General features: G+C 34.2%; 1 protein-coding gene across 1 annotated transcript; it reads right to left on the reverse strand.

The window, feature by feature from the left end:
- Window positions 1-647: 647 nt before the first annotated feature.
- Window positions 648-15,158, reverse strand: LOC143585504 (putative serine/threonine-protein kinase SIS8). The gene is made up of 13 exons (XM_077067277.1): window positions 14,769-15,158; window positions 12,351-12,788; window positions 11,158-11,261; window positions 10,090-11,066; window positions 9,969-10,009; window positions 9,814-9,882; window positions 9,479-9,579; window positions 4,440-4,518; window positions 3,648-3,746; window positions 3,511-3,579; window positions 2,780-2,829; window positions 2,513-2,689; window positions 648-989 (listed from the first exon to the last, which is right to left on the reverse strand). The coding sequence occupies exons 1-13, from the start codon at window positions 15,156-15,158 to the stop codon at window positions 878-880; spliced, it is 2,706 nt and encodes a 901-aa protein (XP_076923392.1). The 3' UTR covers window positions 648-877.
- Window positions 15,159-18,160: the final 3,002 nt, after the last annotated feature.

An 18,160-nucleotide genomic window follows, 5' to 3' on the forward strand; every position in this document is an offset into this window, starting at 1 on the left:
ACCGGCAGCTGAGTTTTACGTAAAATACCCGGCGGAACCGGTTATTCCGGGTAGGAACCGCCGAACCGGTTCCAAAATGGAACCGGGTACGAACCGGTTGGGGATATAATATGTAGAAGCGGGTACAGATTCGGGTATATAAATACCCAAACCGGGTTTAGTTACACCGGGTACGAACTCGAACAGGTTCCGGGTCGGGTACACCGGTTCAGGTCCAGAACCGGTTTTTTTTTGCACGTCTAGGTAAAGGTGATACCGTAGTCGATGGTCCCTTTCACATAATGCATGCAAGTGGGTGGGCCAGGAGCATGCATGCGCATGCGAATTCCTTGCATGAGAAATGTTTGGACAAGTGAATGTCTAGTATTGAAGAACAGCTGCTAACTGGCGGGTGGCGTGGACAACCGGATCGATCAAGTAACTCGGTTGCAAACTTTTATAGGGATAAAAATAATGACTGATTCGTATGAGTGACAAAATCCATAAAAAGTAGCTAAAGTGGTCGCAAGTCCTAACAACAAACCATATGGAAAACTAAACATATGTTTTTTTAACCAAATTTCAATACTTGTAAGAAAGAAATATCTTCACAAAATCTTGATTCCCGTTGCACTCTAGGTTCCAACTTCCAACACACAGTGAGTGTTTATAAACAAGTGATATTATGACCATGATACAACATGAATTTACAAAACCAAACTGAGGTTACAAAAATAGAAACAGAAAACTGAGATGGTGGCATCAACGGGCTTAAAATGACCATTAGACAGAAGAATCAGAATCATTTGAAACATGTTGTGTATCCAAACAAATGACTTCACCGTGTCACATATTGATCAAATAACTTGAGCCACTTTCATTATCCCCAAACTGTGAGCTACATTATGGAAACCAATTGGCTCTTGACTGTTTTAGAAATCGAATTCGCCTTCTGAAGTGGCTTCAATGCGGCCATGATGTCAGCAAACGTAGGCCGAAGTTTTGGATCACTATAGAAAAAAGGAATATTATGTCAACAGTCTTTCTTATAACCATAAATTTCACAAACTAGTCACATAAGCATATATCATGTGTGTGTATAAGGGAGTAAGTAAACGAGTCAAGCCGCTGGTGAGCTACTCAAGATCGGCTCGTCAAAAGCTCGAATCAAGCCGAACATAAACGTGCTTGAACCTGAGACTAAAAATAAGCTTGTTTGGTAAACAAGCCCAAGCTGGCCCGGGAGCCTAAACAAACCTATTATTTATAAAGTTTTTATTTAATATATTGAATATATATTTTTATAATAATAACTATTATATATAATATTATGATAATGATAACTATATAATATATATTTTGTTGTAAATAATAATTATACTAATTTATCTGTAAAAAATAACCATCAATGTATATAAATCCATTGATCCTAAAAAACAATTTATCTATCTATACGAAAAATAAATAAACATAGTGTCGAGATCCAGCTTGAAACACTACCCACGAGCTGAGCTCCAAACGAGTGGAGCTCAAGCTTGAAAATTATTCACGAGCGCATCAGAAATAGAGCTCTAAATAAGCCGGCTCGAGGTCTCATAATTTAAACGAGCTGAGATCGAGCCTGGACCAGCTAGGATTCGGCTCGGCTTATTTTATCGTTTACATCCTTACTTGTATGTGTAAGGAGTGTAGTTAAATGGCATGTTAAACTTTTAGAGAAAGAGATAAAAACTACATTTTTAGATACTAGAGGAGTCAATGTGTAACTATGTAGATATCTTTATCTCTAAAGGGTCAAACATGTAAAATTAAAGAACATAGCTAAAATAGATGCGGGTTTGAGAATGTATTTAAAATGCATAAAACCTTCTAAATCGTTTTTATCCAAAAGAATTAGATTATTAGTGTATGGATCAAATACAAATGATTTTTATCGTGAGAAGTGTACACATAACTTGAGTAATATTTTATGCCCTGCTTGCGGTGCGCACATATAATGTATATATGTGTGAACCCTTGGGTGGGCAAAAGTAAAATTGCACTAATTTTGACATTATTTTACTAATCACGTGAAAATAACGTTAAAAGTGGCGGAAGGTTAATCAGGCATCATGTGGTGGCATTGATAGCCGAAAGACAAGGGCACATGCACCAATCAGTCGGTGTCCCGATGATTGAGTGTTATGTGTCTTATGTCCAAGGCTTGATTCAAAACTACTATCGAGCCGGGGGTCTCACCGGAAGCAGCCTCTCTATCCCTATGGGATAGAGGTAAGGCTGTCTACATCTTACCCTCCTCAGACCCTACCATAGCATTGCTATTGGTGGGATATACTGAGTACGATGATGCTCTATAACTTTTGAACTAGAGTAATTATTATCACTATTTTATTTTTTATAACACAATTACTCTTGTTCAAAACTGTAATTACACTAGTTATTTGTATGTTTAGTAGGTTAATTTTATTTGTACCGGATCTCACCCCTCATTTGGTTTTGGATACACAAGAATATATAGGGGTCGAAGACTAACGTTTGCCAGCATTTTGTAATAATATCTGCAATGACAGGGTCCATGTCATTTGGAATTTCAAGACGGCGATGTTGAAACCCGACCGCACCAACAACTTGCATCGGGTTTAATCCACCCCACGGTTGTTGCATTGTGCAAAGCTCCCATAAAACCACACCATAACTATAAACATCGCTCCTACAAAACATTATTATGTTAATATTACATTATTATGTCATTAAGAAACTCGTATAGTTTTCATTTTGTGTAAGAAAACAAAATACTAACTTTTCATCCGATGGTTCGTTTCTTAGAACTTCTGGAGCCATCCACTCCGCCTGAAAATTTTAACAGTTATTGACCTGAACAAACGATCGAACACGAACTAAACGAACAGGGTTTTCTTGTTTGAGTTAGTTCGTTAAAAAAAACAAACGTGTTTGTGTTCACTATAATCAAATGGTTCACGAATGTAAACGAACAAAGATAGCTGGGCAGATGAACAAACATAACTGAGATAAAACTGATTTTAAGTACAGGTGAAAAACGTGTAGGATCTAAAGGTTATTAAAACTAGACCAAACTGTAATCGGCCTAAAAATTTAAATGAACATATTAATCAAACGTAGACGAACGAACTTAGACAAACGTAAACTAACAAACATAAATGAACGTAAACAAATGAACATAGATGAACGTGCACGATCATTCATGAACAAAAATGAACGACCGAGACATATGGTCATGTTCATTAAACTGAATGAGCAAAAAACTCTGTTTAAGTTTGTTCCTTTCTTATATAGACGAACAAACTTAAAAATAAGTAAACTAACATGCATAAATGAATGTAAACGAACGAACATAAACGAATTTAAAGAAATGAACATAAATTAAAAAACGAGACATGTGCTCATGTTCGTTCGTTTGAGTTAATAATATTACTTTGGTAACAACTTTTGACACACTAATTATTTATAAAATCAATTATTTTCTTGATGCCATATGAATATAACGCATACAGTTCCTGCAGTAGATCTTGAAGAAAGAAAGGTGCTGTTTTTCATTCTTGATAACCCAAAATCACAAACCTGAACATAAAAAAATAACTGCCATAATTATGTTATAAGTTTTAGTGTAGAAAAAGTTGGTATGATACCTTCACAACCCAATTCTTATCAACAAGAAGATTTGGAGACTTCAAATCGCGGTGAACAATAACGGGTGTGCAATTGTGCAAATAGTTCATACCACGTGCCTGTAATTTCAGTTACAAAACAATAATAAGGTTATTAGAAGCAATGCTATTATAAAGTTGCCACAAATGTTCCCTATGGTTTGACCATTTTGCATGTTTAGTCCCAAATCTTAAAAATTGCAAATTTTATTTAAACATTTGTGAACTTGTGAGAAGGTTGAACGTTCAGACCCCGTTAAACGTGCAAACCTTCTCACAAATGTTTGTACTAAGTGCGTGTTTGGACTTTGGGTTTCCTTATTCTATCTCGTTATGACTTATTGTCATAAGTTTATAAGTCAGGACAACTTATCCTCTCACAGCATAAGCAATCACAAACAACTTATTACCTTTTTAAAAAGTTATTTTATAAGTTGATGAAAACAAGCAATCCCAAACACCCCCTAAATTTGCAATTTTTAAATCTAGAGACTAAACTTGAAAAATGAACAAACCATACGGACCACTTATACAATTTTCTATATAATAGAGAAAAATATTTAAAAATGAGGATCAACATAGCAATGAGATTAAAGGTTAATAAGGGGGCTGTCTGGATGCGCATCTTCAGAGTGCTAAAAGTAAGGATAGTTAGGTAATTTTACATTTATCTCAATAACCACTTTACCCAAACACTCTAAAATGATGATGGGAGTTTAAAACAACAGTAATTAGTTAAACGCACATCCAGACGCTCCCTAAAAGAGAGCATACTGTATCCAATGCCATCCTCAAACGCCTTCGAATGTCTAGTTGGTTGTTGGGGCGGTGGAGTAATTTATATAAACTACCTCTGCACAATATAAAATATTCTTCATCATTCCATATAAACCATTAATAATAAAATGGTTTAAAGTTCAACTACAGATAAAAATCTCAGAAGAATGAATATTGGTCAGAATATTAGGCCTCTTAGGACCTAAATGGACGAAAAGACAATATCGAGATCAAAGACACAATGACAAAAATGAACAAAAGACACAATTATAACTAAAAAAAACATAATAGATCGCAAAATATAACACAATACTGAACAAAATAAAAACAATGTTAAGTAATATAATACAATATAAAGAATAAACACATAATGTCAAAGAAAAAAAAACACAATTAATGACGAAATAAACACAAAACACAATGATAAACAAAAAGACACAAGAACTTTTTCACTTACCATTGTGTGTTTTTTTATGAGAACGAGGAAGACAGTGTAAACATTTTTTGTGTTTTTACTTTTTTCATTTCTTTATTAAATTTTGAGTTATGATTTATTTTTATTTTTTTAATTTTTTTGAGGGTTTTTTTTTATAGCTACAAATACTTCTCATCCTTCTCATTTTTGTTCCCTTTTAGAACCCTAAAAAGTAAATAAGAAATATCATTGTTTACAATTATTAATTTGAACTTATAACCCTTTATCTAAAAGATTTAATATATTAACCAAAAATAATAAAAAAAACTTAAAAAGTGGTAAAGAAAACAAGTTTTAAATATATCCAGCAAATATTATGGATAACAAATGTAAGGACACCATAACTAAAGATAAATGTTTAATGGTTTCCACAGAATTTTCATCTTCATCTTGTGTCTCGTAAATAAAAAAGCTATTTTCTTTAACAAAAAACATTTAACAAAAAGTAGATTGTTCATGATTCGATATACAGAGAGGATCAAGTTACAAGAGGCAAAATCCTAGAAGGGGTGGAACCAAATCTAGACATGTTTTCATTATAGCAATCAATAGTTGAAATGAGAAGGGTGCCACGTCGATTCAGTCGAATGATTTTTACAGCTAGGAGGGGGGAAATGGGGAAAGGCACCATTATATATTTTTATTTAGTTCTACCGTTTTTAAATTGTAAAAAGCTTTTATAGGCATGTTAAAACATGTTAAATTGGTGCGCATAAAGGTGTGTCATTATCTTTTTTAGGATGTGTCCAACTTCATCGACTATGCTAAACACACGTTTAGTTTATCCCATATAATGGTGCATCACCATTTTATGATTTATCTGCGAAGACTTTTTATTTAAGAAAAAACAATATTGGATACTTTTTCCCCTCAACCCAAGTGGCACCTCCAGGTTGATTCTCGCCCTTCTTAGGACTTCAACCCTTTTTAAAATAACCTACTCGTATAATATATACTAGTTGTATGCCCGCGCAATACGGCGGGATTGCCCACAAACATGACATCGGATGTGTAACTGGTGTTACTGTTTCTGTTTGTGCGTGACTTCACAATAGTACTTGCATAACTCGACGATAGTATGCTCGTATTGCGACATTGGAATCTTAACTGGTGTTAGTAAGCACATCACACCACAACTATGCACGCTGAGGTGCGCACGTAACGCTACATTGAACTCGTCTTGACCCGCAACCCGTTCCGCTTGACAATGTTCTAACCGAAATTCGTTATGACTTGACCCCTTTCAACCCAAACCCGTCCCGACCCAAACCAAATTAACCTTTTCGTATCGACTCATTCCAACCTTAACCTTTTAGACCCATGACCCGAACAGTCGAACCCGCCCGATTCGTTTGCCGGTATTTAATCACGTAACACGTTAAGTTTTTAAAATGAAAAAAGTATAACAATACCATACTCAAATTAAAGATAATAGAATACTCTTTTTTATGGTATACTATTTATATGTAACTATTATATAAATTAACAAAATGTGATTAAAGTTAAAGGACTAAGCTTGTAATTATTTTTGAAGAAATAAAATATAAACCGTAACATTATTTTTCTTTTGCTAAAAGACAAAATTATCAAAAGACAATATTGCCCCTAAAATGTCTTAACTTTATGCATTATAGTTTATACTAAAAGCAGCAAGTTTGATACCCCTTAAAATTAAAAGGTACTTCACTCATGTTTTATATAGTATAGATATTATATATAAAGAGAATCCAATGGGCAAAATTAAATGCAAATTTTTAAGTAGGGATGGCAATCAAACGCGAACCCGATGGGAAAACCCGAAACCCGACATAAATGGGACGGGTAATACCCGACCCATTAGGGTTTGGGACGGGTTTGAGATTTCTAATATACTCGATTAACTGACTCGATTACCCGATAACATAAACCCATTTACCCGATTATATACCCGATGTACCCGATATAGCCTATTATATTATATTATATATAATATATATACTATATTATTTGTCGGAACTTTTTTATTTCAATTATTTGAGACATTTTATCTTTATAGTAACCATCTTTGAAATCGATTAATTATATTTTGTCAAAACCCAGTGGAATCCTAGCTGGTTTTGAGCCGGGTATACCCGACGAGTATTTTATCAAAACTCGATAAGAAACCCGAAACCCGATAGGAAAACCTGAAACCCGACGGATAATTACCCGATTAAAACCTGTCGTTTGGGACGGACTTTCATAACCGGGTATGTGTTTGGGAATACCTAAACCCGACCCATTGTCATCCCTATCTTTAAGAGTTTTACAACTCACAAAGCATAGAGTACTACCTTAAAGAATGGCAAAATAGTCTTTGTAACTCTATATCTCACGATTATTTATAATTTTATTTGAAATAGTTACAGTTTTACCCTTTAACTTGATTAACTTTTGTTAATTTGAATAATAGTTATACTTTTTCCCCTTATTCTAAACAAACAACCCACACGACTTTTAAACAGCCATAACTTTTTCACACGCTAACATTTTTTTTAAAACAGATACACCATAAAAACGAGCTTTTTTATTCTCTTTAATTTGATTATGATATTGTTATAGCTTATTAGTTTAAAACTAACATATTACGTGATTACCAGTTTGTACCAACAATGAGTCGTGCGGGTTCGGCTAATGGTTAATTTGGTCCGGGTTCGAACGGGTTCAGGTTAAAACGGGCTTCAAGTTAAAACTTTGTCGGAACGGGTTTCACGTCAAAACAGGTTGTGTTAAAAAGCGGTGTATTTGAAATTACTCTACATTTCGTCTTTGTTTCTTGATTTTTGTCACCGGTAACGCACGTTCAGGCATCCATTACGCGGATGATATTGTATATACATACCGGGTTGCTGGCATTTAGGCATTGTGTGATGCGCTTACCGACACTGGTTACACGTCTGATGCCACTTTAAACGCATACCATCGTCAGGTTACGCACGTACCGAGGTTACGAGCGTCAACATTGGTCGCGTACCTCCGCTATATCGCGTGGGCACCTGGCTAGTATATATATATATAGATATATATAGGATTGATTTCTTTTAAGAACCACTTTGAGTTTTAAGAACTCAAAAGAATTCAACGTAACAAAAAAAAATTTTCGAATTTTTTTAACACGTGTAATACGTAAGTGTATGTGATGTACAAAAAAATCGGCTTTTTACACATGTGTAACTAACGTTTAAACTTGTGTAAGTATCAAAAATACTTATTCTCTCTCCTGCTTCATTTTTAATTAAATTTAATATCAGCCACATATCATTTAATTAAACGTGTGGTTCAAAATTGAGTTCTTAAAGTTCTTAAAACTCACCATGGTTCTCAAAATAACCCTCCCCTACATATATATATATATATATATATATAAACGAAACATTTAAAAGCTCTCTGGTTGCTCCCTACGTTCTCTCAAGCCACCAGATTGCATTATTTGTAAATTGAGGCTTCTCACGCATTTGACCCGAACTCACGGGCATTGGTCTCACCAAACCCTGATATTCCTTAAACAGGTTATAACATTTCATTAAGTTAAAAATTAATCTCACCAAATATTTGATGTGAAAATCCTATAAAACAGGGATATACTAAAATTTAATATATGATTTCTTTAAAACAAATATATATATTATTTATAATTAAAAAACAATTTTATAATATTAAAATAAGTGAATCATGGGTCATACAAAACCCAAATAGCTTTTAAACCGGGTTATAACATCCCATTTATTTGTGAAACTCTTTCATCATCAAATACAAAGTATATTATTAACTTATGTACAATAAATAAAATTGAAATACAAAAAATATATAAATATTATAAACGAATAATGAAAAACAACCCACGTAATACGAGGGATAAAAACTAATATATATATATATATATGGAGATGATAAAGAGAGAACTCTTTAGAAAGAAAAGTAGATAACTCATAAAGAAATATTTTTAATTTAATTAAATATTTTTTATTTTTTTTTTCATCCTTCTTATATGTTATTATTATTCACTAGAAAAAATATAAAAATAAAAAATAAAAAAAAAATAATTAAAAAAAACTCGTAGTGCATATCTGCAATACTTCCGACCCTTTTTTATTGCATATGTGCACTGGTGTGTATTTTATTTGTGCAATAGTGTTGAATATCATATATGCAATTGTTTGTATTGTATATGTGCAATAGTGTTATATTATATGCAAAAAATAAAAAAAAATCGATATAGTGCATATGTGCATTAGTGTTGTATATGCATATATTCAATAATGTGTATTGTATAATGCAATTGTGTTGTATTATATGCAATATAAAACTATTGTACATACGCAATGAACACTATTGCACATATGCATTACATCGACAGTTTTTTTAAGAACAATATCAACTAATTAGAAGGATGAAAGAAAAAAAATTACAAGATATGTTTTTTAAAAAAGCTAAAAATAATTCTTTATGAGTTCTCTAGTTCTCTCTCTAAGAGGAGTTTTCTCTAAATCACACCCCTATATATACACACTCATACCAATACAAACATGTTCGAGGTACATACCTGGGAAGAAATTCGGTAACAATTGAAAGATGTGGTGCACGTGTTACAGCCCCCATGAAGAGTACAACGTTCGGATGCCTAACTCTTTTCATGATCCTGACCTTGTAATCCAAAAAATTAAATATTTCGGTTAGAAAAATAACATAAAATTAGGGTAATACATGAACTATTTCAATGCTAACAAGAAAAAGCCACTTAAACTTAGATAACATAGTTCAGTCTAATAATATGTGCTTACCAATACACAAGTTATAGGGGTATTTTTATTTCCTTTTCAAGTATTCAACTAATAATCAGTGTCAGAGTGTTTGGCTAAAACTGAAAATGATTTATACCTCGCTTTTAAATTCCTCAAGGGATTCTGTAGTTATTTCTTGGTCTAGAAACTTTTTAACAGCAACATCCTGACAAATTAAAACAACAATAAAGTTACACATAAATCATATATGTCAGTACTACAAAATTAAACCTAGAATGAATATAAACTCACGGTTCCATGCCAGTCACCACGGTATACCTCTCCATATGATCCTGCAACAAATATAAGATATAAGTTAGTAAATTAATTATTATATATTACCAATAACACAATAAGCAAGTTGACTCAGTACCCAATCCGATACGTTCACCCAAAGTGATATCCTCCCATGCTATTTCACAATCCGCTACATCGTCAAGTGACACTTCTGATACTGTGCTTTCGTTACTTGTTGACCTATCCGATATTCTCTCTCCTTCTTGACCTACCTCGTGTTGACCCATACCTCCATCTTTTCTTGGAGAACACTCCAAAACATTCAAATTCTCATTTTGTGATATTGCAGTTGTTGCCACCATAACTGCCGCTGTCACAGTGGCTGCAGCTGCCACCGGCAGTTGCATGTTTTGGTCCGTTATTGTTTTGGTGGCAGCCACCACCATGGAGGACGCCACCGCGGCAGCAGCTGCAGCTGCAGCAGCCGCCGCTGGAACGTTTCTCATGTATTGCACTGGATTTGATTCAGACTGTGAAGTAGCTTTCGTTGGGTGTGGTAATGGAGGTAAGAAACGAGGTTGATCTTGACTTTGACTCTGACTCTGGCTTTGACTTTGACTTTGACTTTCTTCTTCATAAACTTGGGTAAAGAGGTCAGGCGGAGCAACAACGCCACTTTCCAACAACACATCGTGTAATTTCTGAGCTAAATTAGGGTTTTCTTTTGCAGCTTCCATCATGTATTGTGAAACATCCTTAACCTTCATTTTCCTCACTGCAGGGGAGCTAATGCCTTCGGTCCATGAAGGTGATCGTGCATGAACTTGTTGTGAAGTTCCTATTTTGTCCTTTTGTGCTTTGGGTGGTAAAGATTCCTTAGATTTGATTGGTTGTTGTGATAAGCCTGATGAATGTGTGTGGTCGTTTTCTTCCATGTAGTCAGTAGATGAAGTTGTGAAGTTACTTGTCAAAGAAGCTAAATAATAAGAAGAATCTTCATCTCGGGACCATGGACTCGATGAGAAAGATTCAGCATAATCTACGTTTAAGCCTACGGCTGTATCAGATGGGATTAGAGTTCCAGGGTCCGCCATTAAGTCAACAATATATTCCCTGCATTCGGAAAATCATTTTATTTATCATTTAAAAAGGTATGCATATTGTTAAACCTTGAATTATGATTATCTAAAGAAAAGAGCACAACCTTCCATCATTAAGTTTTATAAAGTTCATTGCAACATTGTTGGAACCCGTGTATTGCTTGCCTTTAACTAACCGGCAAGGGATCCCCACACTATCAGCCAAAACCTACAAAGACAAGGTTTGTTATAATTCCAAAATTAGTGGATGTAAGGATAACCATATATCATTAACTTGAAATAAAAGATCCTGCAAGAGCATGTATCAACCACAAATAATAGAATATGTTACAAAAGGTAAAACCGTACAACATTTATCGTGTGACTCATCACGTAGTCTAATAAGAAACTAGGAATCTAGGATTCTAACGTAAAGTTGTGAGAGCATGCTTCGATGTATTGGTTTGGCATTACCTTTTATTACAAGTGACTGTTTCAATCCACTTACTTATAAATGGATCTATTCGGATTATGTTATGTCTTTAATAAGCAAAACTAAATAAAAGGAAAGAGAAAGTGGTCAAAACAGGTGAAAGTCACCCAACATGTATTCTTAACCCATAAACTTCCTAAATCAATTACAACTAAAATTGATTAAAAATTCTAATCATATTTGACACGGTATTTTTAAAACTCAAAGTTTTCAGACAAAAAGTATTCAAGCCATCCCTAGGAAACCGGGCCTGCTTCGACCCCTAAAGTTACTATTTTTTTAGTTTTGCAAGAATATTAAACTAACTGTCACACCCATTAACATGAATGGATAAAAATTAAGGGTAAACAAAAATAAAGTAAACTGAAATTTGATAAATAGAAGAATACCTTGAAGGCTTGTAAAAGTTAACAGTATCTTAAATATCTCTAGTTTTAGGGATTATGCCACTTTGACTCTATTTTTGTAGCAACTTCTTGTAGACTTAGATGAAACTGTTAACTACAATAGCATGTTCTCATCCATTTTTTTGCTAATTTTTGTGCTTACATTCAAAAAGATCTGCTAATGAAAGCCCTTCATACTGTTCATTTAAAGTACCTTTCTTATGAGTTTACTAATTTTTAATACGATAATAACAATAAGTTAACTATTATAATACACCCCTTAACTAAATATTAGTATATCAGTCTACTACTTCAAGCTTGGGATGTTACATTTATGTCTTCTGTTTACTTCTAAAAGTGTTAAATCACTCAAACATGAAAGAATATAAACTAACAACATAATATAAAGTTAAATGAAAATTAGGAAATAGAAAAATACCTTAAAAAGCAATGCCCGATGACGGGCCATTCCAACACTTAACTCGCCAAGCGGCAAAACCATGCTTCCAATACTTTCCCTTAATCTTGAGCTAAATTCCCTCCAAGCAACCAACATCTTTTCAGGATCACCAACTGGCCCCCCCATGTGATCAGAAACCAAAACTGCAAGTCTCTGAACCAAAGTTTGACCAGCAAAATTAACAGATTCAGACATTGACTTCACAGCCATTTCAAGAGCCGTCCGTTCAAGTCCTAAAAGTTTAGAATCTGAAGCTTTATAAACTATAACAGCTTCCCATGTAATATTATCCGAAACGGGTGTTGCTTGTAAGTCGAGAAGTGAAGGCATTTGTGATGATGTGGGTCCCGTTAATACCCCGTATAGATCATAGAACCCGTCAAGAATCTTGTCATCATAGCTGAGAGCACTATAATTCTGTGAAGTATGAACGTGTCTAGGACATGAGAAAAGTTAGAACCCAATAAGCAATAACAAAAACTTTCGAAACTAGTGTTACACGAACACATTCTGCTAGACTCATATTAACTCAATCAGAGAAAATTGCACAAATGGTCCCTGCGGTTTGACTATCAAATTCATATGTTAAAACAATTATAGATAATATAATATATATATAGTTGGTTGGACCATATGAAGTATGCATTGCACACAAATGTTAAAAGTTTTGTTTTTTAAGGTGCATTCCATATATATTGATATTTAAGGCAAAAAGAACACACTAGCCAAAACACATACAGTGTACAATTGTACCACGTATGGTAACACTTGTTAACTAATAAGAATAAGGAAATTATTGTACTTCAACAATCAATATAAGCAATCATCACATTTCCATGATTACAAGTACGTGACAAAACTTATATCCATAATTTTATAACTTAACAAATATGTACGATGAGATATCGTTTAGTATGCTTGACTTGATAACCAATTAGGGTCAAATTAAGTAACCCAAATGTGATTCTTATTATATCCTTTAACTTTTAATAAGTATATCATTCATGTCTTATACACTCTATATGTTAAAACAATTATATACACATTATACAGTTTGTTGAACCATATGACTACGAATTACACACGAATGACAAACACATTTGTTTCTTTAGGATGGGTTCAAACAAATTGACCTTTAAGGGGAAAAAACACATGGACACTATATGTGTGTTTTGCCCTTTAAGCAGTAAGATTTTCTTCCAACGCTCATTACACGTGCTGCCAAAAAATTCCATATGGAGTAATTGCAATGAAGAATTTATTGAATTGACAAAATTATTGGGCTGTTTCAATGTCCATAAATTCGCATTTAGTGAGACATGTTGACTGTGATTGTAAATTTCTTTGTGTAATTTTTTTGGTCAAAGAAATTGACCTTAAAGGGTAAAAAACACAGATACTGTATGACTATACCACATATGGGAAAGTACAATATCAAAATGAAAGATTCGTGAGTCAAACACCACTTGAGATCCATTTTGACCTAAACCACACAAAGAAATTTGCAATCAAACGCAACATGGGTAACCAAATGCAACTCAATAAACACAAAATCAGTCTGTTAAGTTTCCATAAGTAGAAATACTTCATATTTGCCTCACTGAAACAAGCAAGTATGCACATAAATGTCCCACCAACCAGGTCCATAAACAGTAATATTAGAAATGTCCAAATAAACAAATAGGGTCAAATTAACTATCCCTTTCGTAATTCCTGGTATATCCTTTAACTTTAATAAAAATATCATGCAGGCCCTATAACAATTATCCATACAATATACAGTTTCTTGGACCATATGAAGTATGAATTACACACCAATGAAAAAGTTATTGTTTCTGTAAGTTGGGTTCCAAATATACATTGATCTTTGATGGGAAAAAACACATATAGTGTACAATCATATGTTTTATACCACATACGGAAAGGTTAAAATGTGGCTGAAACACCACTTGAGATACATTTAGGGTATGTTTGGCAAAACTAACTGGTAGCTGTAGCTGAAAGCTGCTAGCTGGTGGCCGGAAGCTGTAGCTGGTAGCTGTAGCTTTTTAGATATATTTAGATGTTTGGCAGAGTAGCTGGAGCTTTTAATAAAATGTATAAAATTACTAAAATGGGCATAACTATAAACAAAAATAGTAAATGTATTTATTTTGGAAGGTTATTTAAGTAAATTAACATACTAAAAGCTTGTAGCTCTTTCTAAACGCTACTAGTAGAAGCTTTTAGCTTTAAGCTTTTTCTCATGACCTAAAAGCTTCAAGCTCCTTAAACCAAACAAGACTTTTAACTGAGTATGAGCTTTTCTTGAAGCTTGTAGCTCCTAAAAGCTTCTAAAAGCTTCATGCCAAACACACTAAATGCATATTTTCCATAAATAATAAAAAGTCAACTTACCCAATATCTGAAAGCAAGAATCTCAGCAGCAGCAGCAGGAGGAGGAGGAAGAGTATTATTATTTCCCAAACTGATCTGCTTGACGGCGTCGATCTGAACGGCTTCGGGGTCTTCTCTTGCACTCAACTCCAAGGCCAGCTGAATCTGATACTCCTCTTCAACTTGGGGATCCGTAGGGTTACCTGAATTCATGGCAACTGACCTAGGGCTTGAACTTGAACTTCTTCTCTTATCGGTCACCGAATTCAACCATCCGGTAATCGAAGTCTGCTTATTATTATTATTATTATTATTATTATTATTATTATCCGATAGCGATGAGTTTGAATTGGAATCTGATGAATGATTACAAGGCCTGATGATGTGAAGCTTCTTCAATAGGTTTTTCATACTCTGCTGGCCTGACACTTTGTTAATCATCCACCTGCAAAGTCAATGCGTAGGGGTTCATCGAGATCCAGGTGGAATTGGAAAACAGTACGTACGGTAGATGGGAATTATATTATTGGAGGATTATATTATTCATGGATGAATTGAATACTGATTACTGAATAACAACAACAACAACAACAAGAATGAAGAACAGGTAGTGGGGAGTAGTAGGACACCAACATAAACATAAAGCGACGAACGTATTAGAAAAATAAAACATACTACTCTTTGCTGACGATTTCTATAAATGCATCAACAATCGTCTCTGTGTTTATTATTGGCTGCCGACTTATTGGAAACCAACACACTTTCATTATTTATTCTAAAGTAAACTTTGTTTGAATTTCTTTTTAACACATTTTTTTAAAATCTAACCTTAATCTATTGGTCGGGATTAATCTCGACTAACGATATGTTTACCGATAATTTCAACTTTAAACATATTTTCCTTTAACGACCCCATATTAACTTAAAGTTAGTCATTGTTGACGTGAAATGTCAACATACACAAGCTAGGGGTGTTCTTCGGATTTCAAAGTTTTAAATCTTAACTCAAAACTCAACCCAAATCTTTCATGGGTTTTTCGGGTTGGGTTAATCGGGTTTCGAGTATCCTAGAAAACAAAACAAAAAACAAAAAAAATAATAAAAAACTTCAATGCTAAAATTAAACAACATATTTTTTTTGCTCGTAATGCAAATAACCAAATAATAAACCAATATAACTTGATAGAACAATTCAAAAGAAGAATAAAACTAACTAACTCGAACCATAATCTTCTTCAATCGGACGTGATTTGGTTGTTCGATTACGGTTGCTATTAGTAATAAACAGAAAACATAAATTAACAATAAACAATCGATCCATAATAGTTGGAATGACAAAATCGACTAGGGTCAGCAACTGTTAACTTTAGTGGCTAAGACTAAGCCTATTATACCTAAAAATATAATTAATTTCAAAACTAAAAGTTTATTCGGGTTTTCGAGTTGACCAAAAACTTATAAATCAAACCCGTAAACCAACCCGAATTAATTTGGTTCGGGTTCGGGTTAGTCTTTTCTTAGGTTCGATTTTTCAGTTCGGGTTAGTTCGGATTCGGGTACGGATTTTTTCGGGTTGGGTTTCGAGTTTATGGTAAAAGTGGCAGCCCTAACACAAGCCATGTCATCAAAACTTTGCTACATAAGCAGGCCGCGTCATTAAAATTTTGATTTATTTGCCACACAAGCATTCCACATCATCTAAACTTTGACTTTTTTTGCCACATAAGCAGTCCAAGTTAGCAAAAACTAATTGGGTTAACTTTCAATTAGTATGGGATCACTAAAGGAAAATCCGAAAATTTATTCAAAGTTGTGACTGTCTAAAACATTTTCTGAGTTGGGATTAATCACTGCCAATAGCTCATAATTGAGATTATTAAAATTCAATTCTCCTCATTTTTTCATAAGAATTTAGGGGTGAAAAAATGCATCGAACTCTTCTTGTTTCAATTTCTATTTCTAAAGTTCGAGCTCGACTTACGAGTGGTTTTTCAAGCCCAAGCTAACATAATATACATTATGTAGTTGTTTTTTCATCACATTATATACGTTAATTAATAATGTTTATATATACATATATGTATATATATTGTAAAAATTACATAAATGATAAGCTCGTGAGGCGGCTCGAGCTCGATAAGTGAAGCCCAACTCATTTATTAAGTGAGCATACTTTTAGGCTCGGGCTCGTTTAAGCTAGGCTCAATCAAACTTTTTCACGAGCTGATTTCAAATAGCTCACGAACAACTCGGCTTGTAAGGCCCCGTTACCGGTGCTCTACTTCTGACGTTGGATTTACTCATAAACACAGTTCTAAATATCAGAGTTAATTAAAACATTCACAGAATACTAAAAACTTTCATAAACATTACAATCAAATCCATAACTTTGTCTTCAACGAACATATTGTCTTTCGAATCAAAAACATTAATTAAAAACGTCTTAGGTCTTCAGATGCCAGACTCTTATTCTTCTGTCATGTGCCCCCGCTCAAGCCAGTTGTCTCATTCTACTCACCTGCGTGCATACTAAAAGTCAGCTACGCGGAGTGAGTTCTAGTTAATCATAGCACATACAACATATTCATAACTACATACTTTCGTACATACTTCATACTTTCATACTTGCATAACCATACCTTACGTTTTAAAGAGCGTTACGCCCTATAACCTTCACATATATTATTAGGGTATGCAACCCTTTGACCTTCACATATATTATTAGGGTGTGCAACCCTTTAATGCGGAAATAGGGCTAGAAACTCACATGAATGCGGTTACGTTCACCGTTTATGGTAATCCCTTTCTTGAGCTGTGCATGACTAACTGTATAACAATTTCACGTATCAATTAACTATCACTACCCATATCGTCTTTCTAGTTCAATTATTACCCACAACGAACGGGGTTCCGGGGGCAGCGCCCTCTGGCAGCAGGGTTCTAGGGGCGGCAGCCCCTAGCGGGGTCCAAGGGGCAGAGCCCCTGGCTGGGGTTAAGCTGTCTTAACACATTTTCCATTAGGATTTAAAATTATTTTTCTAATTCGTTAACTCATTCGCTATAACAAATTAAGCCTGGTTCGCTAACTAATTCGTTACTTTCATAATCTAGTTCGTTACTGATTCGTCATCAGGTCATCATCTGATTCGTCATTCCAATTCGTTATCTGAACAAGCCCTGATTCGTTACCTTATTCTTAACGAATTGGCGAGTAACAAATCACCTGATTCGTTATCTGGTTTGTTAACCAATTCATGATTTGGTTCGCTATCTAGTTCGTTATTTGGGCATAACGAATGGGTGAACTGATTCGTTGTTTGGGCCTAACGAATTGGCGAACTGATTCGTTATCTTGCCTTAACGAATTGGTTAGTTGATTCGTTACCTTACACCAATCTTATGAGTCAAAGTCA

This window comes from Bidens hawaiensis, unplaced genomic scaffold, assembly GCF_021521415.1.
Source record: "Bidens hawaiensis isolate Kalapana, Puna unplaced genomic scaffold, B.hawaiensis_p1.1 tig00033868_1, whole genome shotgun sequence".
Lineage (NCBI taxonomy): Eukaryota > Viridiplantae > Streptophyta > Magnoliopsida > Asterales > Asteraceae > Bidens > Bidens hawaiensis.